This window comes from Sphaeramia orbicularis, chromosome 18 (genome assembly GCF_902148855.1).
Source record: "Sphaeramia orbicularis chromosome 18, fSphaOr1.1, whole genome shotgun sequence".
NCBI classification, from domain to species: Eukaryota; Metazoa; Chordata; class Actinopteri; order Kurtiformes; family Apogonidae; genus Sphaeramia; species Sphaeramia orbicularis.
Window position 1 is genome coordinate 41193357 of NC_043974.1, and position 26401 is coordinate 41219757.

At 36.1% G+C, this 26401-nt stretch overlaps 1 protein-coding gene across 1 annotated transcript; it reads left to right on the forward strand.

Moving 5' to 3' along the window:
* The first annotated feature begins 4396 nt into the window (after positions 1 to 4396).
* Positions 4397 to 26372, forward strand: faah2b (fatty acid amide hydrolase 2b). The gene is made up of 11 exons (XM_030162803.1): positions 4397 to 4670; positions 8185 to 8267; positions 11075 to 11211; positions 14001 to 14210; positions 17929 to 18048; positions 18131 to 18266; positions 20607 to 20724; positions 21795 to 21914; positions 24836 to 24947; positions 25043 to 25231; positions 25983 to 26372. The coding sequence occupies exons 1-11, from the start codon at positions 4485 to 4487 to the stop codon at positions 26156 to 26158; spliced, it is 1587 nt and encodes a 528-aa protein (XP_030018663.1). The 5' UTR covers positions 4397 to 4484; the 3' UTR covers positions 26159 to 26372.
* The last annotated feature ends 29 nt before the right edge of the window (positions 26373 to 26401 follow it).

Genomic DNA, 26401 nt, shown 5'->3' on the forward strand with positions numbered 1-26401 from the left:
TTGATGATTGTAACGCACTGTACTGCACCACTAAGCATAACGTACATATGACACATAGGACACAAAGCACTATTAGGGGAATAAATAAACATTTGATTAAACATTACACAGCACATCCTGCTAAATTTAAGCTAGCCTACATAAGCCAGTGTGTCAATGCCCTGAGACAGAGGAATAATAATGAATAGATGCAAGGACACGTCTTTCTTCTTCCCACGTTTCTTTATGACTGAAATTATGTCACAGTTACATTGTACAACATGGACATGAATATATGTTTAACAAATAAATGACCATGCATGACACGGCAAAATCAGGTCCAACACATACGACGATACAACTCCTATTTAACACATAAGCACTAGGATGCTAACTTTGCTAGCGAAGCTAATTCAGTTTAATAAACATAGCGATAGGATGCTAACTAGCTAACAAGCTGTTTCTGTAATAAACTGTATAGACCAAACAACACTTTACAATTCGTAAGAATTAGTTTGCAATTGCTTAAACTTCTATATGTATTACTTGAGGTTGTTGTCTATCATTTTTTTAATGTTATCATACCTGAAACAGGAGAATAATAATGAATAGATAAAAGGACTCGTCTTTCTTCTTCCCACATTTCTTTATGACTGAGAAGAGACCTGACTCTTGGCCTGAACATTAGCATAGAGCTCTGCCTACTGGTCTCGTCTTGTAACTACAACACATTAACACATCGATAACATTAACATGAAGTTTGCGATTCTGACAGTAAAGTGTCCATGAGCATTACTGGAGCAAGAGCAAGTAGCTAACACTACGTTAGCTGAAGCAACCAGATAGATGTTAGCTGGTAACTTGGTCAAACTCTCATCTGTTCAGACTCACATATTACCCCTTGAACCTTAAACATGCAGTAAACAAACTAACGGAACTTGTATTTACTGTAACTTCCAATAAATTGTTGAATGTGTGTTCTGCTCTGTACAGCACATGTCAGCAACAGCTGTTGAAGGCACAGATGAGGAGGAAGTGGGGCCTGTTAGCATCTTGTACTATGAAATAACAAAATAAATTAATTCGTTATCACGAGATGACGAACTTTGTTATCTCGTGATAACGAATTAATTAAGTTGTTATCACGAGATAATGATAATAAAATGATGTGTTAAGCCATGGCCGTTCTCGGCTTCCGTACAATTCTGTAACACAACTCTGTACATATTTGTGCATGTATGTGAGACAAAATTGGAGATTTTAATAATAAACACTACCTGAAAAAGATTAAAAACAAAAGTTTATACATATATATATATATATATATATATATATATATATATATATATATATATATATATATATATATATACGAGGGCCGTTCAGTAAGTTCATGGCCTCACCCAGAACAGAACAACACAGACTGATCATTTATATTTTATTTTTCAACATAATCTCCATTTAAAGCAATGCACTTGGTCCATCGATGTTCAAGCATCACTATCCCATCATGAAAGAATGTAACATCCTGTATTATAACAACCAGTATTTCTGGGTGAGGCCATGAACTTATTGAACAGCCCTCGTATAAATATACATATATAGGTGTATATATATATATATATATATATATATATATATATATATATATATATATATATATATATATATGTGTGTGTGTGTGTGTGTGTGTGTGTGTGTATATATATATATATATATATATATATATATATATATATATATATATATATATATATATATATATATATACACTCACACACACACACACACACACACATATATAAAAACAGCTAATTTTAAAATTCAAATCATCAGAGTATCTTTAACAATCATAAATTAAATACTGAAATTTCAGGTGGAATTATTTGTGTTTTGTCATTAGCTTTGGTCTGTGGCCTTAAAAAATGCCTTGGGACAATTGTGAGTTACTTAAAAATAATATATCTCTTAACATGCTCAATATTAATGTAGTAATATGAAGAAATACAGAACTATGTTGACAGATGTGACTTTCAAACAGCTCTGCTGGTCTATAAGTCTGTCCATGGTCTAGCACCAAAGTACATCTGGGACATGTTGGTCCCATATGAACCACCTCAGACCCTGAGAACCTCAGGGGCTGGTCTTTTGCTGGTACTCAGAGTCAGGACTAAACAGGGTGAAGCTGCGTTTCAGTTCTAATGGCTAACCTCTGGAGCAGTGAGACAGGCCTCTACTGTGACAATGGAAAGGGTTCTGTTCACCTGTGCATAGAACAACTGAAAGGGTTCTGTCCGACCTCTTCTCTTTTACTTTATTTTAATTATTATCTATGTTTTATTGATTATGTTTTAAGTGTAATTGTGTGTTTCTAACCTCTTTTCCATTTTTGTAAAGCACTGTGAATTGCCCTGTGTATGAATTGTACTATACAAATACATTTGCCTTGCCTAAAGTAACATTAAAAATGTTACTTGAATTAAACTACAGTATGTGAGTATTAATAGTAAAATGTCTAAATCTGTACCTTTAATCTTATGTTAATCCCATAAAAAGCCTGTAGGTCTTTAAATGAATGAAGAGTCTGTAGTACGTGGAGTTACATTTTTCTTAACCAGTTGTTGCAAAATCAGTGTTATCTCTAATCTCCCTGTCAAATACTTCTCACCCAGTAACAGAACAACAGCTTTATTTATGTAACCACTCATATGTTAAACCTATAGGCTGAACTTCACCTTGGATCACCCAGGAAGCATAAGGCGGTCACTGTCAGGCACACAACACTTGTATAGGATGTACTAGTCATGACTTTCAAACTAAAAGTTGGATATTTGAACACTGAATTATTTCAAATGGAAATACATTGTTGCAAATAAAGTTGGAATAAAACACAGTCGCGGAAAAAAGTCATTAGACCAGCCTTATTTTCTTCAGTTTCTTGTTTATTTTAATGCCTGGTACAACTAAAAGTACATTTGTTTGGACAAATATAATAACAACAAAAATAGCTCATACTAGTTTAATTTCAGAGCTGATATCTATCCATTTTCCATGGTTTTCTTGATAATAATCAAAATCACTTCAGTTCTTCCATCAGTATCTATGGCATTGTACTGACAAAAACAGTGCTTATAGGCATTCCATGTTTTCAGAGTATTTCTACAAGTGCCCTGTAAATGGTTAAGTGAGACACCGCTGTAGGACAGTCATTTATGTATGTATGTATGTATTTATTTAAATAATTAAAAAATAATTAAATACTACTACTACTACTACTACTACTACTACTACTAAATAAATAAATAAAAAGAGTGCCCTGTAAATGGTTAAATAAGACACCGCTGTAGGACAGTCATTTATTTATTTATTTAATAAAATAATAACAACAAAAAAATTAACTACTACTACTACTAAATAAATAAATAAATACATAAATAAATAAATAAATAGAAAGAGTGCCCTGTAAAGGACTGGATAGGACATCGCTGTAGGAAAGTCATCTATCTATCTATCTATCTATCTATCTATCTATCTATCTATCTATCTATCTATCTATCTATCTATTTATCTATCTATCTATCTATCTATCTATCTATCTATCTATCTATCTATCTATCTATCTATCTATCTATCTATCTATCTATCATTAAATAAACAAATAATATTAAATTTTATATAAATAAATAAATAACATCAGTGTAAAGGGTTAAATAAGACAGCGCTGTAGGACAGTCATTTATTTATTTATTTAATAAAATAATAATAATAAAAAATGAATAAATACTACTACTACTACTAATACTACTACTAACTAACTAACTAAATAAATAAAATCAGTGTAAAGGGTTAAATAAGACTGCGCTGTAGGACAGTCATTTATTCATTTATTTAATATAATAATAATAATAATAATAATAATAATAATAATAATAAATAAATAAATAAATAAATAAATAAATAAATAAATAAAAAGAGTGCCCTGTAAAAGGTTGAATAGGACACCGCTGTAGGACAGTCATCTATCTATCTATCTATCTATCTATCTATCTATCTATCTATCTATCTATCTATCTATCTATTAATAAATAATATACAATTTTAGATAAATAAATAAATAAATAAATAAATAAATAAATAAAATCAGTGTAAAGGGTTAAATAAGGCAACGCTGTAGGACAGTCATTTATTTAATTATTAAAATATACTACTACTACTACTACTACTAATAATAATAATAATAATAATAATAATAATAATAATAATAATAATAATTTTAAATAAATAAATAATATGCTTGTTCTGTAAAGTGTTAACAAGGCCACAGCTGTAGGACAGTCATGCTTTTATTTTGGGAATAAAACAGTCCATATCCGGTCTTGTTCCCGGTTACCGTTGCCACTTGACGCGGTGCCTGGTGTATATGTGTCCGCCGCTGCATGCTGGGATATTCCCGGTGAACCCGGAGCGGAGGCTGCCCTTCCTTGCTGCTCGGCCGTCGGTGCACCATGGCTCTGGGCTGCCTGCAGCGGCTGCAGGTCTGGCTCTTTAAGGCGTTGGTCGGACTCCTGTTCGCCGTCTTCCGTCTGCTGTCACCGAGCAGCGGCGTGTCCGGGAGGAAGCTGCCGCCCATCACCGACCCTCTGCTGGCCCTGTCCGCCACGCAGCTGGCCAAGAAGATCCGGAGGAGAGAGGTGTGTGTCGGCCACAGCAGCTGCGGAGCCCCGCTGCACAGAGCACCGACAACTTTACAACTGACCCCAGCAGGAAAATACACTGAAGTAACAGTAGAAGACGCACTTTTAATGACGGAAACCCACCGAACAGAGTTTAGTTTGATCAATTATCATTTATTTAGTTTTTAGAGCCACGTGCAGATGTGCTCCAATAATCTGGGATTAAATAACAGTTTTATTTACCTCATGAGAATAATGTAGTTTATTACATTTGATTACTTTTTCAATAATAATAATAATAATAATAATAATAATACTATGTCAAATCCTGAATTCAACACTCAACACTATGTAGTTCTTAAGTCTAACATGTATTATTTAGAGTTTTTACATTTAAAGAACAAAATAAACCATAATATAATAATTTAATAAATAGCATTTGTTGCTCACAAACAAAATTTGACTGCAGCAAAAACAAAAAACATATCCTATTTATATTTAAATCCATACCAGTAACAGGACTGTGTATTGCCAAGAATCTGGCGATACGATACAAATGACAATACTAGGACCACGATACGATCTATCATGATCTATCACGATACTGTTGAAAGGCAATTTTTTAAATTGGTTTTATTTATTTTTTAAAAGATTATTTCCTGGAAGAACTGAATTACACCAGAAATATGCACAAATACTAAACACATTTTTATATATATGTTATATCATAAAATGTTCCTGTGTTAAAACTTAAATTCTGTTTTACAGACATTACAGTTTCAGATCCTGTTCAAATGTTCATATTCTATTAGTTCAGCACTGACATCAGAACATTATTTTTTGTGCAATCCCAACAAAGGAACTAACATTATTTAATAAAAGAGTGTTAAATAATAATAAATAAAATACAAACACAAAAGAAAAACTGAAAAGACCTCCACAATATCTGCATTTGAATAAATACCTAAAAACATAGATACAGTACTTTTTAATATTGATACAGTGTTGTGAAATGAAATATCATGATATATTGCAGAAGCAATATTTTCTTACAGCCCTAACCAGTAACGTTTTTATTTTCTAAAACTGTTGAGGTTTCTGAAACGTAATAGACATCCTCATACAAAACAATACATTCATTTTTTGATTCACACATTTTCAGGAGTTGGCAATGTAGCAGTAATTAAAATGTAATTCCTTTGTAATGAATTTGTCATTTGTGAATATTTATTCCCCAACAGTGCTTGTAATGTATCTTAGCTTTTGCATGTTTTGCTACATCATACATCTATAGGCCTGTTATGACAGTCCTTACATAACCACTTTTCTTGCAGTTTTTGCAGCTTCCTTCATTTTGGATAACAGTGATAACATCAAACTGAATTTAAGTTTCAAAACAGTTTATCTAATGTCCACTCGAGTCAGTTCTCATTGTGGCCCATGTGAAAATATACCATAGCTAATATCCCTTTGAATGAGAACAGTATGGCAGTGAATATTTTACATGAGTCACTGGTTTAAATGACATAAAAGGAGGGATATTTTCCTTTTTTTAATGGAATTATGCATTTTCAAACATTACCCTGTGGTCTCCATAAACTGTAAATGCTCTGCTTGGGTCTGAATTCTTCATTCATTCAACTCCACAGGTCCACCTTCAACCCTATTTCTGAGTAATGACACCAGAAAGGTCATTTTGAGCACTGGCCCTTTAAATGCAAATGATCCCGCCCCCTCCAGGTTGTTGGCTGTGCTGCTCTGTCCCATTCAACCAATAACTGAACATTTTAGGTAATAGACTCAAAGTTTGGACATATTTTCAGTTTTTACAACCTCTGCTGCTGATAAACTATTATGTCGTACATAGAGGTCAAGGTAAACTTTATTATCCCTGAGGGGCAATTTGTTCTGCAGCCAGCAGTATCACACGGACAAGAGAAATGTTCGTCAGAAGTCTTGACCGTATATGTGCAAATGTCGTGACATAACTAGTTATAAAACGTAACAAATTAAGAAGGAATTAAAACAGGTTGTAGAAGTCCACTCAGTCTTTGCCAGAATGAATATAAAGATAGCTTTGCAACACCTGGAGGGTTCAAATTCAAACTTTATGAACTATTAGGGTCCAAATACACAAATAAATGAACCAAAGACTAATAAAAAGTGGGTTTAGAGAAATATGAGCCCTTTAGGACTCAACATTCTTGCACAACTAAGGGTGTGGCTGCTTTGAGGAACAGGTGAATGTTCTTTGTGTGGATTTTGTTTGACAGATAGTTCTGCTGAAATTAGCCCCCTTTCCACCAACATTAACAGGAACTTTTATTTCTAGGAATTTATTTACCTGGGTAAAATTCCTGGTAATCTGTGTGGTTTGCATTTCCGCCTCAAATGTCTGGAAAATGTGTTAAAATCAGGCTGATGACATAAGAAGGGATGGTAAAAAAAAAAAAAACAAAAAAACTGCAGTTCACCTCCAGTCCAGTAGGAGGAGTGGAGGACACGCAAGTTGTTCTGTTGTTTCTAGGGATGTCCCGATCTAATTTACAGATCGGCATTGGCTGCTGATCTGGCCTTTTTTAGAAGGTCATTATGGGGTCCGGTTGTGATTAGGGGTGTAAGAAAATATCGTTTCTCCAATATATCACGATTTTTCATTTCACAATACTTTATCGATATTAAAAAGTACTGTATCAATATTTTTAGGTATTTATTCAAATGCAGATGTTGTGGAGGTTCATTTTTGTTAGTTCCTTTGTTGAGATTGCACAAAAATAATGTTCTGATATTAGTGCTGAACTAATAGAATATGACCATTTGAGCAGGATCTTAAACTGTAATGTCTGTGAAATATGATTTCAGTTTGAACACAGGAACATTTTGTGATATAGCATTAGATCCTGTTGTGATCAAATAAAAATGTGTTTAGTATTTGTGCAGATTTCTGGTGTTATTCAATTCTTCCAGGAAATAATCTTAAAAAAAAAAACAGTGGAGTTTGCATGTTCTCCCCGTGTCTGCGTGGGTTCTCTCCGGGTACTCCGGCTTCCTCCCTCCATCCACAGACATGCACTGATAGGTTAATTGGTTAATCTAATTTGACCATAGGTGTGAATGTGAGAGTGATTGTTTGTCTCTATATGTCAGAGTGTAATTTTTGTTTGCAAACCCTAACAGCAGAGAAGACATATATGTGTCTCAGTGTTTAATACCAATAAATGACTCTTCTTCTTCTTCTTCACTAGATCTACTGTACATGTATTAATGAAGTGTAGAAGCATAAAATGAACAGAAGACAGTTAAATCATTACAATTAGTGTCATTTCATTGTAAGAATTCTAAGACTTTCATCAATATTAAAGGTGACTTATACGGTGGTGAAAGATGCATGTGTGGGAAAACCTGTCCTCCTCCTCCTCCTCCTCTTTGTAGGACAATGCTTCTGTGTAGTGTCACCTGCAGGAATGCATTGTGTTAATTCCAAACTGCAGGGTTCGGTTACATGTTATTCTGTGTGTCTGTGTTTGTTCAGGTGTCAAGTGTAGAGGTGGTGCAGGCTTACATCGACAGGATCCAAGAGGTCAACCCTCTGCTGAACGCTGTGATAAAAGACAGGCAAGAGACGTTCCTCTTTGTTTAGTACTTCTCTTTGTGTTTCTGTTGGCGACAAGTTCCTCCAGTGACGGAAGTATTGGTGTGTATATATTGTTTTTTTTGTTGTTTTTTTTACAAATTTCACATAGAGAGACAACAGTTTGAACTTGCCTATGACTGGCCTTAAAGACCCTCTCTTTCATGCAATAGTACATAATATTTATTTATTTATTTATTTATTTACCTAAAAATACCGTGAATGAATTTGTTTTAAAAAATGTTAAATTGAAATGTTCTTCTAAAAGAATAATGATGTTTAACAAATGCAAGTATTATTCATTTCTAAAGTGAATCTATTGTCTTCTTAAAAGGATGCTTTCAATCTCTGATAGGTTGGAGTTTAAAGATGCAGCAATCATGAATTTCTGAGCAGATACAAATGGTTAAAATAAGTATCACTTATATCAGGAGTTCCCAAAGTGGGGTACGTGTACCCTCAGGGGTCCTTGGAAAATACATTAAATAAGTCATAATGTACTGAATACAAAATAAATAATGAGAATTAATGCTGAAATATAGAACACAATAAATACATTCATATAATAGTTTTATTGTTTAAGCTTTGGTAACATTTTTAGAACATTTCTATTCTATATTTTTCAAGATGAGTTTATTTGAGAGCTAAATAATATTTTTTTTGTTGATGAAAGGTTAATTTATTAATTAATGACCAATTTATTTTTCTTATTAATGAAAGATGGCACTTTTCAGTTTTTATTTTGCACAAAATTTACTTTTAAAAATGTGTTATTTTGTACATTTTACAGTTAAATATATGTTGTTTGTTGACAAAGTTTTGAAAATATAAACAGACACCTTTGGCACAGGAACAAATTTTGTCAATTTTTTTTCAATCAAAAATGCTGAGTTGGGGTTAAAAAAGTATATTTCAGGGGATACTCCACTGTAAAAAGTTTGAGAACCACTGACTTATATATGTGACTGACAGATGATTCTGATCTTTTCATGCTTGTTTACTTTGTTTCCATGTTGTTTTGTTACTAATTACATTATGTTAATGACTAGTGTACAAACTGCTAGAAAGGGAAACTCCCAGTTTATGTTAATGAAGGCGACTTAAATGAACTATCTTTAATGTCTGTAGTTACTTATTAGTCAGTGATGCACACAGTTCAGTTCTCAGAAGGAAGCGCTGCAGAATCAGACACTTGAACCACTACTTCAGAACATGTTGAACTGGTCTGCATCTGCGCTCAGATTTCATGGCTGAGCTGTAATCAAAAGAGGAACTCGTACAACAGACAGGCATGGACCACTGCCATCAGCCAACGCTGTCCTGTTTGCTGATTGGCCAGTGGCAGAAAACGGTGAATATGAGGTGATAGTAACGTTTGACTGTCACAGTGAACCACATTCAGATTTTCATATCACACTTGTAAACAGTGTATACTTGATAATAGATCTGCACCATTTTGGCCAAAATAAAATCCCAATTTTTTCCTCTATAAACTCAATTTTCAATTTTGATTTTTGGGTAAAAGTACAAAAGACAACAGAAGTCGGCAGGTCGTTTTCATGTGCAGCCCACAATGCAACACACTGCTGTCTACCTCAAATCTGTGATGGTATCATGGAACTGCTGAAAATTCCGTGCTGGGCTCACAGAAGTTCTACTAATGTAAGTCAGTGAAGGGCATCAGTCGTGTGTGTGTGGACAAGATAAGATGAGTGATCCACATGTGGTTATATCTGAACTAGGGGATCTGTGCGTGGTTATATTAGTATCACTTCTGTGGCCCATCACGGAATTTTCAGCGATTCCACGATGCCATCACAGATTTAAGGTCCGTGGTCATTACATGAAATTCTGTGAAAGATCGCTCTCACAGTTCAGAGGAGGAGCCTACGGTAGCACAGAGGCACAACAGAGATGAAATCCATTTGATGAATACCCTTTTTTAAAATTGTCCTAATTAAAAAATTCGATTTCAATTTAAAATTGAATAATCGCGCAGCCCTACTAGATAATGGAGCTGCAACTATCGATTACTTTTGTAATTGATTAATCTATCAGTTATTTTCTTTGCTTAGATTAAACGATTTTGTGAATAGGCAAAAAAAATTGTTGTCCTTTATTCCAGAATCAGCTCAAATAACAACCACAAAAAGTATCAAAGAAAAAAAAAAAACATATAAAAAAATCTAAAATATACAAAAATGTACAATGTGTGTGTGTGTGTTTATGTGTGTGTGTGCATCTTTTGAGTGTTTGTGAATGACGAGCAGTGTATGTTCCATCAGTTCCTCTAACAACTACAGCAAAACATGAATTAAACTAATGCAGCAACATTTAGTTTTTTTGACTGTACTATGTTATTAAATTTTTTTTTTAATTTTTAAGTGCTTTTATGCTTTAGACATTTTCTGCCTGGCGTCATGTGTGTCATAATAAGCGTCTGTGTGAAACATAACAGCAGAAAAAGTATTTAGCAGCTTTGAAATTAAGGAAATGATGCTTTGATTGAGGAAAACTATTTTGAATAATTTTTTAAATTGATTCGAGTCAATTGATCGATTAATCTTTTCAGTTCTAATCTATAGCAACAGGCTGAAATAAGTTCATCCTTTAAATGCAGATTCCTGGTGGGTGAATAGAACCACTGTCCCCTCAGAACGTTGAAAACCCTCTGTGTCGGTGGACAGACATGAGCTTCCAGTGTGAAAGTCACAGGTTACAGACTGGGAACACTGGGACACACTTACTAAAGGTAACTGGACCCAGTTTAACAGTGTGTGTTCCTGTCCAGGTTTTCCGCTGCCCTCCAGGAGGCGGCTCAGGTGGATAAGCTGATTGAGGAGGAAACTGGAGGAGAGGAGGTTCTGGAGGACCGGCTACCTTTACTGGGAGTCCCACTGTCTGTCAAAGAGTCCTTCTCCCTGCAGGGTAACCAGACACTAATGACACAAGGAGGGAAAAGGGAAGACAAGGATCATGTAAAGTATAATCAGCTGCACCTAAACCTGCATATTTTTGCCTTAGATTAATCTGAAATCTGAGCAAAATTTAGAAAAGACAAGGAAATGAGCAATGAAAATGAGCAGGAGCCAGATGGACTGTCCTAGATGTCCTACTGGGGTGGGTTCCGTTTTGTTTGTTAACTCACCAGTAAATACATGAGACAGATCCATCTTTGTCTTTGGCATCGTCATCGTTAGCAATTTCTTCAAACACATTCTTAGATGAAACTACTGGTTAGATTCATTTAAAATTTTATATGTAGGGTCCTTGGGACAATGTCTATAACATTTGTTGTTTTGAGAAATTTGGGATTTTTAACGGGGTTTTTTTTACGCGTATTTGACATATTATAAATGTGCCTTAACTTATAATGGTTCATATTTTATTTATTTATCTATTTTACCTTTATTTAACCAGGAAGTCCCATTGAGATTAGGAATTTCTTTTGCAAGGGAGATTTTAATGGTTTATATTATGTAAATGGTTACAGATATTAATGTCGTTACTATTACGCACTGATAGGAAGTCATATTTGGACTTTCATTTGGGTCCATGACCTTTGACCTTCAGTGACCTTGAAGGGTCAAACTCAAGGTCACCAATGTTTAGATTTCAACAACCTTCTCCAAAACTACTGGTCGGATTCATGTCAAATCTTGTATGTAACTTCTTTGGGACAATGTCTACAAAGTTTGTTCAAAGTTTTCAGAAATGTTGGATTTGTGACAAATGTTTGAAATATTAAAAATGTGCATATTTGAATGGCCTATAACATGGAAATGGTTACAGATATCAGTATAGTTCCTATTGATCACTGAAAGAAGTCATATATGGACTTTCATTGAATTAGTTGAGTTCTCCTCCAGTCAAAGTACCACCCACTTGTATTGGAAGATTGATCTCCTGCATCAAAACCACAGGACTCTAACATAAAACAGAACCTGACAACCTCACACATTCAACTTGTTATTGATTCTTGACTGAACATGCTGGTGAGATACAGTCACATTGGTCCTATAGATATATATAAATATTTTTTTTTTGGGATATTCCTGTGAGCTGCATTTCCCTGTAGACTACCAGAGGAGGTTTTTCAGGTTTTTCCATGTCCTAAGTTCCACTCAGACACGTTAGACCACAGGCTGTCTAATGATGACACACATGGAATCAGCAGCGTACAAGTTAAAACCTTTTAACATCCAGCAGGTCGTCACCGACCCATTTAAGGATTATGGGTAGGCTTATATGTGAGGCATTTTTAGCTGTTTTTGAGGATGCATTTGTTTTAGCCATACAGAAAACAGAGGATGTTCCTTAAATATTACTCATACACTTCTGTTACAGCCCTATCCTACCCTATAGGTGACAGTTCCAATAACGTTTGCTCAGGGTTAGTGTTCTTTGGAAAGTCTAGATGTCAAATCCTGATAACATGCCTCTACCCACACCCACTCACAATGTGCACACAGCTCAGTCATGCAGTAAACCACTATTGTAACTGACACACCTGCAGTAATCTAGTATTTAACTACATACACAGTACTGTGCAAAAGTCCTAGGCCAGCAGTGGGTTTGTTGGTTTAGTAAAGCTTTAATGAGCACACATATGCATTTCTCAGTCTCTGTATTAAGATAAAATCTGGATATATGTGAAGTCTGGGAAAAACAACAATGTAAAGGAGTGATATTTTGCTTTTTTTAAATGGAATTATCCATTTTAAAACATTTCCCTGTGGTCTACATAAACTGTAAATGCAATACTTGGGTCTGAACTCCACAGGTTGATCTCCAACCCTATTTCTGAGTAATGACACCAGAAAGGTCATTTTGAGCACTGGCCCTTTAAATGTAAATGAGCCACTGAAGATTTTAGGTAATTGACTTGAAGTTTGAACATATTTTCAGTTTTTACTACAACCGCTGGTGCTGACAAAAAAATTATGTCGTACTTGGAGAAATGTTCATCGGAAGTCTTGACCTTATATGTGCAAAAGTTGCGACGTAACTAGTTATAAAACGTAACAAATTAAGATGGAATTAAAACAGGTTGTAGAAATTCACTTGGTTTTTGCCAAACTGAATATAAAGATAGCTTTGCAGCACCTGGAGGGTTCAAATTCAAACTTTATGAACTATTCGGGTCCAAATACACAAATAAATGAACCAAAGACTAATAAAAAGTGGGTTTAGTTAAATATGACCCCTTTAAATAAACCAAAGTGGTCGTATTTAGTGTGACCTCCTTTTACACCTAACATGTTCAAACAACATGAGATTTACTTGGTTGATTTTCTGATGTTTTACACCAGGTTTCGTTCCACACATCAGATATTTCTGTTTGTGCTTCCTCTTGTCTTGGGGTCAAAGGTCACTCTAAATAGTACTTTAACCTTTATAACCTGTTTACTTCAGCTTTTTGTGTCTTTTAAGGGTGTGCACACATTTCCTGTATTTTGTGGTTGTATCTGAAGAAAAGAGAATGAGAAATAAATGTGTGTTCATTTCAACCCTGCAAACACAGTAAAACTAAAGGTGACCTCTGACCTCTGTACTGGACTGTATATGACTGTACCTGTGTCTGCCACTGAGTTATTGTCTGTTACTGATTGATGGAGTTAACCATTGTTGTATTTGTCCTGATGCTCCCTATGAAAAACAGTAAATCAGTAATGTCATGTGACCTCACCTCATGTGAACTCTTCTGTGTGTTTCAGGGATGCCAAACGCCACAGGTCTGATCTCTAGGAGAGGATTTGTTTCCACTGTGGACGCTCCACCAGTGGCACTGCTGAAGAGAGCGGGGGCCATCCCACTGGGCGTCACCAACACCAGTGAACTATGTATGTGGTGTGAGTCCAACAACCACCTCCACGGCATCACCAGAAACCCATACGACCTGGACAGGATACCAGGAGGAAGCTCAGGTCAGCACGCACTGGTTAAACTGGGGTTAAAGAAAAGGTAATACTGGACTGCCTCCACTGTTTTGGGTCAATCTTTGGTCGTCCAGTAGGATCTAACTGTCACCACGAACACATCACAAAATAATGAAATTCCCAGGTTTTATTAGGAATGGGCGAACACTTACACATGTGGGTGCTTCTATGAAACTGGTCCGAAAAACAGGACATGGGGCTGAATATTCAAACCACATGTAGATTAATGTTATGAAGCAAGTTTGGAAGCACTTTGGGTTTACGGAGATAAAAGAAATTATTTTTCAGATAAAACACATTTTTATATATTTTTTATATTATTTTTGAATGAATGAATGACATCTTTATTTCGAACATGTAGACAGTGAAATAAAAAAAAAAAATCAACCAACAAAATATAAATACTGGAACATAAATGATTGATAAGCAAACAAACCACAGAAATAAATAAATAAATAAATAAATAATAATAGTAATAAATAATAATAATAATAATAATAATAATAGTAATAAAACAAACTGAAATGAAATTATACATCCTCGAAAAGGAGTAGGAAGAAGTAAAAACTTATGTACTCCTACCCCCATGGCAAAAAGGACACAAAAATTACGTGCTACAATTTTTTTGAATGTCTTTTTATTCCCTCACAGGTACATTTTGGGAATCGAACTAATTATGCAAGGCAGAGTGTTTCACAAAAATGACCGTTGTTGCAAAATCATTCACAATTTATTTGTGTTTAAATGTAAAGGTTCTGCGTGTAACACAAGTAGACACGATGGGTTACACACAAAACCTGGAATGAGACTGAGATTCATGAAAAACCCACATGTCTGGATTAGAAAAAACATTAGGATCATCAAATTTAACACAGTGTCTTTATTTATTTTTGGCCCCAATATTTGATTAAAAATTCATTAATTTTGGGATGGCTCAGAGCAAGACTATCATTTTTTTTGCATTTATCTGAGGTCATTATTAGGTCCATCCTGAGGGGAAATATGTCTAAATGTACCTTTTATTATTAAGTCTAAAAAGCTGACAAAACATTTAGTGAGTTTAAATGTTTACATGAAAAAAATAAAATACTTTTTAGATGTTGTCATTATACTCAACAAGCTTTTCAATAAAACAAGTCATTTTGATAATTTGTTTTATTTTCATAATATTTAACATTCTGTCCTTGAAATTGCTGTCCACCCTGTCACCCCTTTAAGAATCTGGTTGATGACATCATCATCATTTTGAGTGTCTTCATTGGAGGTGGAAACATAGTCTATGAGAACATTTTGTATTTACATTTATATTTTCATCATTTTGTGTTTGTACTTAGATGTGGTCAGGCTCAGCATGTCCACACTGTTACCACTAAATATCATTTAATATAAAACTTTTCAGAAATGTAAAATATATTAGTTGAACATGACACAGTCCTCTTCAAAGATGACCTACTTTGACAACTTAAGGTCCAACATGTGGTCATTAATGCTAACTTTAGCCAAAATTGTCCACCCTGTCACTTACTTTTACATGTATTCATCAGTGACAGGGTGGACATGTTTGTTTTATATTTTGTGGTCTGCTTGTACTTTATCTCTGAGTTTGACTAACATGCATTTCTAACAGCCTACAGTCGACTTAACACATTGAACTTAAAGTTAAGTGGAAAATCATATGTTTTTTTGGACAGTTTGAAGTCTGAAATGCACTGTTTAGTGATGTTGACCCAAATATTCTGACGGCTCCAAAAAAGCCTCTATGGGGACGGACCAGTCACTGCTGGGTGCGGGTGGAGACCTCGTTTTTGATGTGCTTCGAAGCAATTAATGTCCAGACAGAATCCTTCAGTGAGCTTCCCACTTTTATTAAACATTCTTAGATGGTCACGCCAATGTCTCATGAAGATTACACGACAACATGACCACTGAATGATGCTGACTTCTAACTGATAGCGGAAAAAACCCTACGATCTCCCTGTCCCTTCCCTGTGACCTAGTTACCGGCCCCCTAAATAGATTTCCGTTCACCCTCCCCTAACTCAAACCGGAAATCCACAGTTAACTAGACACAAAACAAACAGACATAAAGAATGGCTCCTACAGTCTCTATGGCAGGGGTCTCAAACATGCGACCCACCAAAAGGTTCCAATACGGCCCGTGGGATGCAAAAATTCCACAGTCAAGGCTGTCAAATTCATTTTAGTTCAGGTTCCACAATATGATCTACAGTAAAATAATAGCATAAAAACCTACAAAAAATAATGACTCCAGATTTCTTCTCGGTTTGATGTGAAAAAAATATTACACTATGCCTATAAATGATAACAACTTCCAATTTTTGTCTTTGTTTTAGAGCAAAAAATAACATTAAATTATGAAAATACATTTACAAACTATCCTGAAACAATAAAATGTGAATAATCTGAAGAAATGTGAATAACCTGAAATGTCTAAAGAAAATTAAGCACAATTTTAACAATTTTCTGCCTGTTACTCAGTGTTTAGTGTCTTTGTGGCAGATGCTTCAGGGCAAATATAGGGACAACAAACCACTCCAGGACCCACAACAACTGAAGTCAAGGTCGTCATCGAGACTGATGGACGAACAACAGTGTCTTTGTAGATCCGATCCATAATGCACATGTAGAAATGATAAGTTGAGGCATAATATTGTTAAAATTAGACTTATTTTTCTTCAGAAATTTCAGTTTTTTCAGGTTATCCATAGGGGTGTTAGAAAATATCGGTTCTGGAATATATTGCGATATTTCATTTCACAATACTGTATCGATATTTAAAAGTACTGTATTGATATTTTTAGGTATTTATTCCAATGCAGATATGGCGGAGGTTCATTTTTGTTTTTCTTTTTTGTTTATATTTTATTTATTATTATTTAACACTTTTATTAAATAATGTTAGTTCCTTTGTTAGGATTGAACTAAAATAATGTTCTGGTGTTAGTTCTGAAGTAATAGAATATGAACATTTGAACAGGATCGTAAACTGTAATGTCTGTAAAACATCATTTAAGTTTTAATTCAGGAACATCTTATGATATGACATTAGATCCTGTTGGGATCAAATAAAAATGTGTTTAGTATTTGTGCAGATTTCTGCTGTAATTCAGTTCTTCAAGGATTTATTCATTCATTACCTGAACCCATTTTATCCTCACTAGGGTCACGGGGGTCGCTTAGAGCCTATCCCAGCTACATAGGGGCGAAGGCGGGGTACACCCTGGACAAGTCGCCAGTTCATCGCAGGGCTGACAAGGAAATAATCATTTTAAAAAAAGAAACAAACAAAAAATTGCCTTTTTAACAGTATCATGATATATTGTGACATATCGTATCGTAATCCTAGTATTGTGATTTGTATCGAATCACCAGATTCTTGCCGATACACAGCCCTAGTTATTCACATCTTTTTTGTTTTGATAATTTATAAAAATAAGTATTTTCATAATTTAATGGGGTTTTTTGTACTAAAAGAAGGACAAAAAAATTGGAGTTGTCGTTATTTATAGGTTATTATGCAAATATTTTATTGGTCTGGCCCACTTGAAATTAAATCGGGCTGAATGTGGCCCCTGAAAGAAAATGAGTTTGAGACCCCTGCTCTATGGTGACAGTTGAGGATCATGTGCTCAGACATAGGACAGGATGCTGAGCTGTTTGTCCTCTATGTCCTGTCCTGTCTCAGGAGGAGAGGGCAGTATTCTGGGAGGAGCGGGGGCAGTGATCGGCATCGGCGCAGACATCGGTGGCAGTATCCGCATGCCCTGTTTCTTCTGCGGTGTCTTTGGTCATAAAACCACTCCAGGTAGGACCGGTTCAGTGTCGCAGCTCCATTCTGTTCACACACAGCAGTGTAAAGTCAGTGTGTGTGTGATGTGCTTCTGCAGGTATCGTGTCTAATGAAAACCAGTACCCTCCTTACTCTGGCCGACAGGAGGAGTACGTCAGCACTGGACCCATGTGCCGTTACGCTGAGGACCTTCTGCCCATGCTCAAGATCATGGCAGGACCCAAAGTTAACATGTAAGAGCTCTGCTAGTGCTGTCCAGATCTGTTTCCAACACCACGTTAGTTTAACCCATAAAGACCCAAACGTCCACCGTCGACCAAAAGCATCGACTGATCGAAACTGTTCATCCACTAATCCTATCAATACATGTAAATAACTGGTGTAAAATACAGTTTGTCGTCTTTTCATGGTCATCAGATATGACCCATTTGGACGTTCAGAGGCTCCGTAGTTACCATGGAAACACCATCATCTTCAACAACGTTGATTCACCAGTAAAACCCATGGAGTTGGATCAATGACAGTGGATGGACAGACTTTTTTTTATATTCATTTAGCAATATCTTTGCTGAAAAAGTAACTTTTTCTTAATTTTTCTCTGTTTTGATACATTTAACTGAATTTACTCTGAGTTTTCATGGACATCTACGTGATCTGTGAATTAAATATAGGAAAATACATGATTTACACCAAAAAAATGCAAAATAGGATGGGAAAAATAGGTGATAAATCAGTTAAAAAAGGTACAACAGAGAAAAATTCCTTTGGGAACCGCCACAACAGTGAAAAGGGTTAAAGTTTCTATGTTATGTGTTTATTTGATTATTTAAGATAATCAAAATCCACTTGTTGACAGAACTGGATTGTTATGAGTCATTGGTCATCCCTGATCCATAGTTACCATGGAAACACCGTCATCTTCTATAACATTGATTCACCAGTAAAACCCATGGAGTTGGATCAGTGACAGTGGATGGAAACACTGGGTTTATGTTCAGTTAATGATAGATTTTCAGTTTTTTCTGTTTTGATACAATAACTGTTGACTTTACTCTGAGTTTTTATGAACATCTTCATGATCAGTCAATTAAACATCGGAAAATAGATGATTTACACTAAAAAATGCTAAATTTAGAGGATAATATTATAATAAATGGTGATAAATCACTTATTAAAGGTTAAATAGAGAGAAAAATTCATTTTGGAACTGACACAAAAGTCTCACTGGGTTCTTATGGGTTAAATAACTTCCTGTCATAGTGGAGGCAGTATGGACCATAGGTTACTTGGGAGAATCTCTTTGCATGTAGATATGAGCAGGCAGCAAAATATGTCCTAAAACATATGTCATAGCATTTGGGTAGGTGGTGTACTTCCAGTGTTTATGCAAATATGACAATTATCAGGTGGAAATGGCCTTGGCTTCAGCGAATGGTCTTCGAAAGGGAAATGTGAGGCTGTCATGGAACTAAATGCAAATCTTTCATTTCGAAATGTAAATAACATGCTTTTTTTTGGATAATGAATGAGGAAAACCATGGTGAATAAATTCAAAGCATTTTAACCACTATCCAGAGACCAAAAGTCAGGCCAAGGGTGTTCGCACTGTTCTTGCACAAGTTTACGTCAGTGGATAGGGTTGAGAAAGGTCCTTAGAAACAACCCAACACACAAGAGAAACAGGTGACCTAGAGCAAAACCACCCAAAACAGTAATGCACAGTAGACAGATTAGATAAAACTACTTAGAAAGACTGGCTCAGACTCTAGAAAACAGACATTCAAAAGGACATGTGATATAACATAATGAAATACAAAATATTCACATTTGAATACTTTTACAGTCTCCTCTGTTCAGAGACCACTCAACCAATAGATTAATTAATCAATCTAATGATAGAACTTCTACAGTCTGGCACTTTTTTCTTTCTTTTTTACTAAATTTACATTTACATACAGAGAAAAACAATTAGCTGATGGACTCTTGTAGCCATTACATTTGAGTAATATCAAATGAACATATTGGAGATGAATTCATACAAAAGAAAGATTAAAAAATAGAACAAAACTTGTGTTTGTGTAAGAGTCGCATTAAGTTTTACCTGTTACATTACACAAAGGATTGAAAAACAACACAATAATGAAGACTAAAAAGGACTTCCCAGATTGCACAATAAAATGAATACATGTCAGGATTTCTCATTTTTGTCTTTTATTTGGATTTATGTTTACTTATATTTTTCTAATATGCTGTACTTGCACATACATTATGTGTATTTTGTTTACTGATGCACCATATGATATACATTTAAGTGTATATAATGAATTCTAATAGCTAAAAGAATAACTTAATTGCTACGTAAACGATGCTGATGAAAACAACGGAGAGGGTAAATGCAATAAAACAATAATTCCAACTGATATAAAACAGTTGTTAAATTTGGTGAAATGCAGTATGACGTTGCATGTTCCTGTTCATATTAAACTACTTGAAGGACTGTGGATGTGTTGAACTTCCAGTCTTTTTACATGACTCTGATTTAACGCTGCCTTTGTCCACTTTGCTGTTCTCAGGCTGTCCTTAAACACAAAGGTCGACCTCAAAAAGCTGCGGTTCTTCACCATCCCTCATGACGGAGGGTCTATGATGACATACCCGGTCAACAAAGACCTGATGCAGATCCAGAAGCAGGTCTGTGGAATCCTTCTGAGACACTGTACTTTGCTTTTTTCACATTGGACTAACACATGGATTACCTACTGCGCATGCGCCATTTATGACGAGAGTCTGTAAGGAACTCAAAAGTAATACAGGGGTCATGTAAAGCATTACAATTCTGATACAGTAATATTATAAGGTAAGGAATTACTTTTAAATAACAGTAACAAGTAATCTGTAATCCAGTGGTTCTCAACCTTTTTGGCTCATGACCCTATTTTAACATCACAAATTACTGGCGACCCCAGTCATTCAAACCGGAGACTTTTTTTTTTTTGGCTAAAATTAATTTGTTTTGATCATGTAATAGTTTGCTATACTATGTTGCAAATAAATGTTAATTTTAGATGACATTTAGTCTATATAATATATATTATTATGGATGGAGGCAGAAAATCCAGGTGTAGATTACTGCACAAAGTGAGAATTTGATTTTCCTTGGTCAGGATATGTACAGTCAGTCCAGCTTGGATTTACAAGGCTGACAATTAATACTGAACAAACAAGAACTCAAACTATGAATTATGAAAGAGCTGCAGCATCTGAAACCGACCACAATGAACATTTGACAGATAAACAGAACCACAGCGCTTCAGTTTCAGCTTCACAGTTTGTCATGTCTGTTATAGATTGGGATTATCTCGGTCAACTCACCATATATTTTTTATTTGTAAGTGTTTTTTTTTTTTTTAATTATCAATTATTAGGAATTTCAGGCGACCCTATTTGAATTCCAGGCGACCCCATGTGATGAAAAACACTGGTGTAATGGATTACAGTTTGGAAGTAACTTACACAACACTAAAGGATTCTAGAACAGGACACTAGAAGATTCTGTTGGGTTTCTGTAAATTGGCTTAGAGTCTGGTTTTGACCAACTCTATATATAAAGTGTCATGAGATAAGTTTTTTGTGATCTGGCGCTATATAAATAAATCTGATTGTTTGAGTGATTTAATTGGTTTTCCCCTGTAAGTCGCTTTGGAAAAAAGCGTCGGCCAAATGCATAAACATAAACATAAAGGGCTGGTGTTGTGTTCCAGGTGGTGCAGCGTCTGGAGGCAGACCTCGGGGTGAAGGTCCAAGAAGTGCATTTTCCTGAGCTCAAATACGGCTTCCAGATCTGGACCACCTACATGGGCCTTCCAGACGACAAGGGGAAGGTAAGTCCACCGAGCGACCTGAAAAAGACTAAATGTTCTCCTGCAGGTCCTGACAAAACAGACTGTGGATGTTTTGATAAGGTCTTGGCGGCAGAAGAACACAAAGGATTGAATAACATGTCAGTTAGTCTGTGCCAACACTTTCTATCTTGTAAAATGTTTTTTGTCCCCAGTAGAACAGAGCAGCCTGAGTACAGTCTGAGTCACAGAACCTATTGTTGTCGGCTTCTAAGAAATGGTTCACTAATCCCTTTAGCTACCAGGGCAGTGTTTCACAAACACACACTGAAAGGTCCCTCACAGTCTGGTAAGCCAGTATTAAAGCCAGGCTTTGTGCATAGTTTCCGATTCAATATTTTCTACAAGCTGAATTTAAGTTAATATATCAGACATATTCAAACCATGATTCCAGCCCAGTTTTCAAAGCTATTGGTACAAATACTGTGTTTGTGTGTGAGACATTTACCCCTGGTCAATGCCTTACAGGAGACAGCAGTCAGTATGGTGGTGTTAGGTATTTTAAAGGATCATTAGCTGTGTTGCCATCACTGTATTATATGTTTTTTTATGTTTATGCATTTGGCAGACACTTTTTTCCAAAGTGATTTACAGGGGAAAACCAATCAAATCACTCAATCAAATTTTATTTCTATAGCACCAGATCACAACAAAAAAGTTATCTTATGACACTTTATATATAGAGTTGGTCAAAAACAGACTCTAAGCCAATTTACAGAAACCCAACAGGAAAAAAAATCTATAATATTTTACACCAGTTTGAGGTTTTGCCCTATTCATAAATCAATGATTGTGCTCAGTGGGAGATGGAAACACCTTTTTCAACTAGACTGTGAGATTCTAAACCAGGGGTCGGCAAGCTTTACAATCTAAAGAGCCATTTTGGACTCGAAAAAGAAGAAAGAAATCTGTCTGGAGCCATGAAAATAAATATCTGAATCCATTTTACCATGAGGAGGCTGTTCTGCAGTAGCCTATTTGTGATTAGTTTGTTATTAAACTTCACATTTCCATTACAGTAATAGAAAGTTTGGTGCATTTGTGAGATGATTCAACTATAATAAAGAAAATATTCAAGATTTTTACTCTTTTTAATGTAACATTGTGTAATGTATGTTAATAGGCTTTGAAACAAACTACAAATAAATGAAAAACAAGTAGGCCTATGTCGTGTTGAATTTGGCAAAAGAAAAAAGAAAGAAAGAAAGAAAGAAAGAAAGAAAGAAAGCACTGACATACACCTTGGTTGATATAACAAACCATGATTTTGTCATTATATTAACCAAAGTGTATGCACATTTTTGCAGATGGACGATGTTAGAATAGATTTAGGGCTATTTTGGGAATGCCCAAAAATTAACCGTTATTGGAAAGAAATACATAAAGCCATAGAAATCATTCTTAATACCTATTTACCCTTTGATTTCAAAAGCATGTATTTGGGATACATTTCTCCAGAGGTCAAAAATATAAATACTTAATAAGCATATTACTAGCTGCAGGAAAAAAAGCAATAACTAACTGATGGATGACACAAGAAGAACCGGCAATAAATAATAGGACAGACATAACCATGGGAATTTATAGGATGGAAAGAATAACCTTCACTGTAAATTTGAAGATAGATTTTTTGTGCAACTCTGGGAGGGATGGGTGAGATACATGAAGCCTTTGAGATCTGATTTTACTGAGATGACTGCATGAATATGAACCCAAAATCTTCTGAAGGAAATATGTTTTTGTGTGTTATTTATCTTTATTTATGCATTGATTCTTTACTTTGAGATCGTGTATGCCAAGACAATGATGAGCTGCTGTAAATGTTTTTTTGGTTTTTTTTTACACTCATTCTCTGGATGTGTAGAGTTTGTGTATTAGTCTGATTTTTCAATGTTTGAAAAAATGTAAAGTCTTTCAATAAAAAGAGAATTTTAAAAAAAGAATAGATTTAGGGCTACAACAATGCTAAAAAATATCGATTCATTCATTTAATTTCAACATGTTCATTATGTTTTTTGACAAACCCATAGGGAGCTCGGCTCAGCTCGGCTCGACTCGGGTACCAGGTCCTATTTCTGGAGACCGTTTCCATTACAGGATACGACCGACTTTACAGTGCCTGGACGTCATAGTGATGCGGCACGTTACTTCTGTGTCGTCTGCTCAGAGAGTTACTGATAAACTCACTCATTACATGTTGTCTCATCAAGCTCATGCTGAATTTTTATGTCTGAACTTCCTCGACAAACCATGGTGTAGTTTTACAGGCTGTCATCATGTGGATTAACCTACCGCTATATTTACGGTAAATTTCCACATCTGTTTTTGGTGGGTCACAGAGACGACTGTCTGACCAATCAGTGCTCTGCAGTGTTTACACGTCATGTTTTAGTATCTGGTCCCCAGTCCTGGAACCGCGGCGGAGGTGATACCAAAAAACTAGTACCGGGTACCAGATTCCAGGTCCTTTCTCGTAATGGAAACGCAAAAAAGCCGAGTCGAGCCAGTACCATGTAGTGGAAATGCGGCATTAGAGAGAGGCTGAAGGGCCACATTTGGCCCAGGAGCCGTGGTTTGCAGACCCCTGTTCTAACCCTTAAACTCAACATAACCCAGTAGAGCAGGGGTGCCCAACCCTGGTCCTCGAGGGCTACTATCCTGCATGTTTTAGATGTATCCCTCTTCCAACCCACCTGATTCAAATGATAGGCCTATCATCAGGCTCTGCAGAAGCTTGATAATGACCGTCAGGTGTGCTGGGAGAGGGATACATCTAAAACATGCAGGATAGTAGCCCTCGAGGACCAGGGTTGGGCACCCCTGCAGTAGAGTATAGGAGCTGTGTTGTGTAGTTTCTATGTCAGATCTGTTAAACTTGACCCAGTTACTTTTTTTTGGCTCAGCCTCCTCAGCCGTTCGCTGAGCTGATGGGGGAACCAGGGCGGCCGGTGTGGCCTCTGTGGGAGCTGCTGAAAAGGTTTTTGGGAAAGTCGGAGCATACGGCAGCTGCTATTGGTAAGAACCAGGAAGACTTTGTTTTAGCGAACAGCATCTACGTCAGCCGTTAGCTCAGATGGTTAATATCGTCCTGTGTTCCTGTGTGTGTGCAGGTCTGGGCCTGTTGGAGATGAGCCCCTTGTCGAAACCATCAGCCTCTGTCATCCAGCTGAAGGAGAAGCTGCAGAAGGAGATGGAGGAGCTGCTGGGCACTGATGGGGTCTTACTGTACCCCTCCCACCCCAGAGTGGCACCTAAACACCACCACCCACTCTTCAGACCCTTTGACTTTGCCTACACTGGTCAGTGACCCTTTAATGTCCTGCTTTTTAAATAGTTTTCCAAACAGATCTGCGACAAACAGGAGCTGAAGCCCATCACAGACTTGTCCAGTCTTACTTTGGGGTCAGGGGTCTTTAGTTATTTCCAGGGGCTTGTTCCATGACATTTTGCAGCAGCAGCAGCAGCAGCAGCAGTCCACCACTGCAGGATTAGGGCTGCTTCAGAATTATATGAAATGTCATCAAGTCATAATGAGATCAGTGAATGTGTAGAATGGAAACAGGAAGTGGACGTGTCGCAACATTCAACTGAGACGACAGAGAAAGAACAGTCACTATAAGATGCCTTTCAGACTTCAAACTGTTAAAAACAACTTCAGATTTTCCACTTATCTTTATGTTCAATGTGTTAAGTCGACTGTAGGCTGTTAGAAACGCATGTTAGTCAAACTCAGACTAAGTACAAGCAGACCGCAAAATATGAAACAAACATGTCCACCCTGTTACTGACAAATATATGTAAAAATAAGTGACAGGGCGAACAGAACTCAGACCCAAGCAGAGCATTTAGTTTATGTAGACCACAGGGAAATGTTTGAAAATGCATAATTCCATTTTGAAAAGCAACATATCACTCCGTTAATGTTAATGTTCAGTTCTTTTCTTGTTTCAGTCAGTTTTCAATAACCTCAATTTAGCAAGTATTCCATTCCAAAGACAACATGTTAATTACCTGTGTATTAAATCCTTCCTGGGTTTCCTCGTTCTCCAGGTGTGATCAACATCCTGGGTCTGCCGGTGACCCAGTGCCCTCTGGGTCTGAACGACGAGGGTCTGCCCCTGGGTGTGCAGGTGGTGGCTGGGAAGCTGCAGGACCACCTGACCCTGGCTATGGCTCTGTACTTGGAGAAGACGTTTGGAGGCTGGAGGGACCCTGGAGCCAACTAGACCTTCACGCTATTATCAACGGCTATTATCAACTCAGACTGAGGAATGTGTGTCTGCATCGCTGCTTACTGTAACATACCAGAATGTTTTAGTGGAAAAGACTGATTCTTTTTTTTTTTTTTAACCCGTAAAGACCCAAATATACACCAGTGACCAAAAGCATCTCCTGATCTAAAATGTTTAATACCTGCTGATCCACTAATTCTATCAATACATGTAAATAATTACTGTAAAATACAGTTT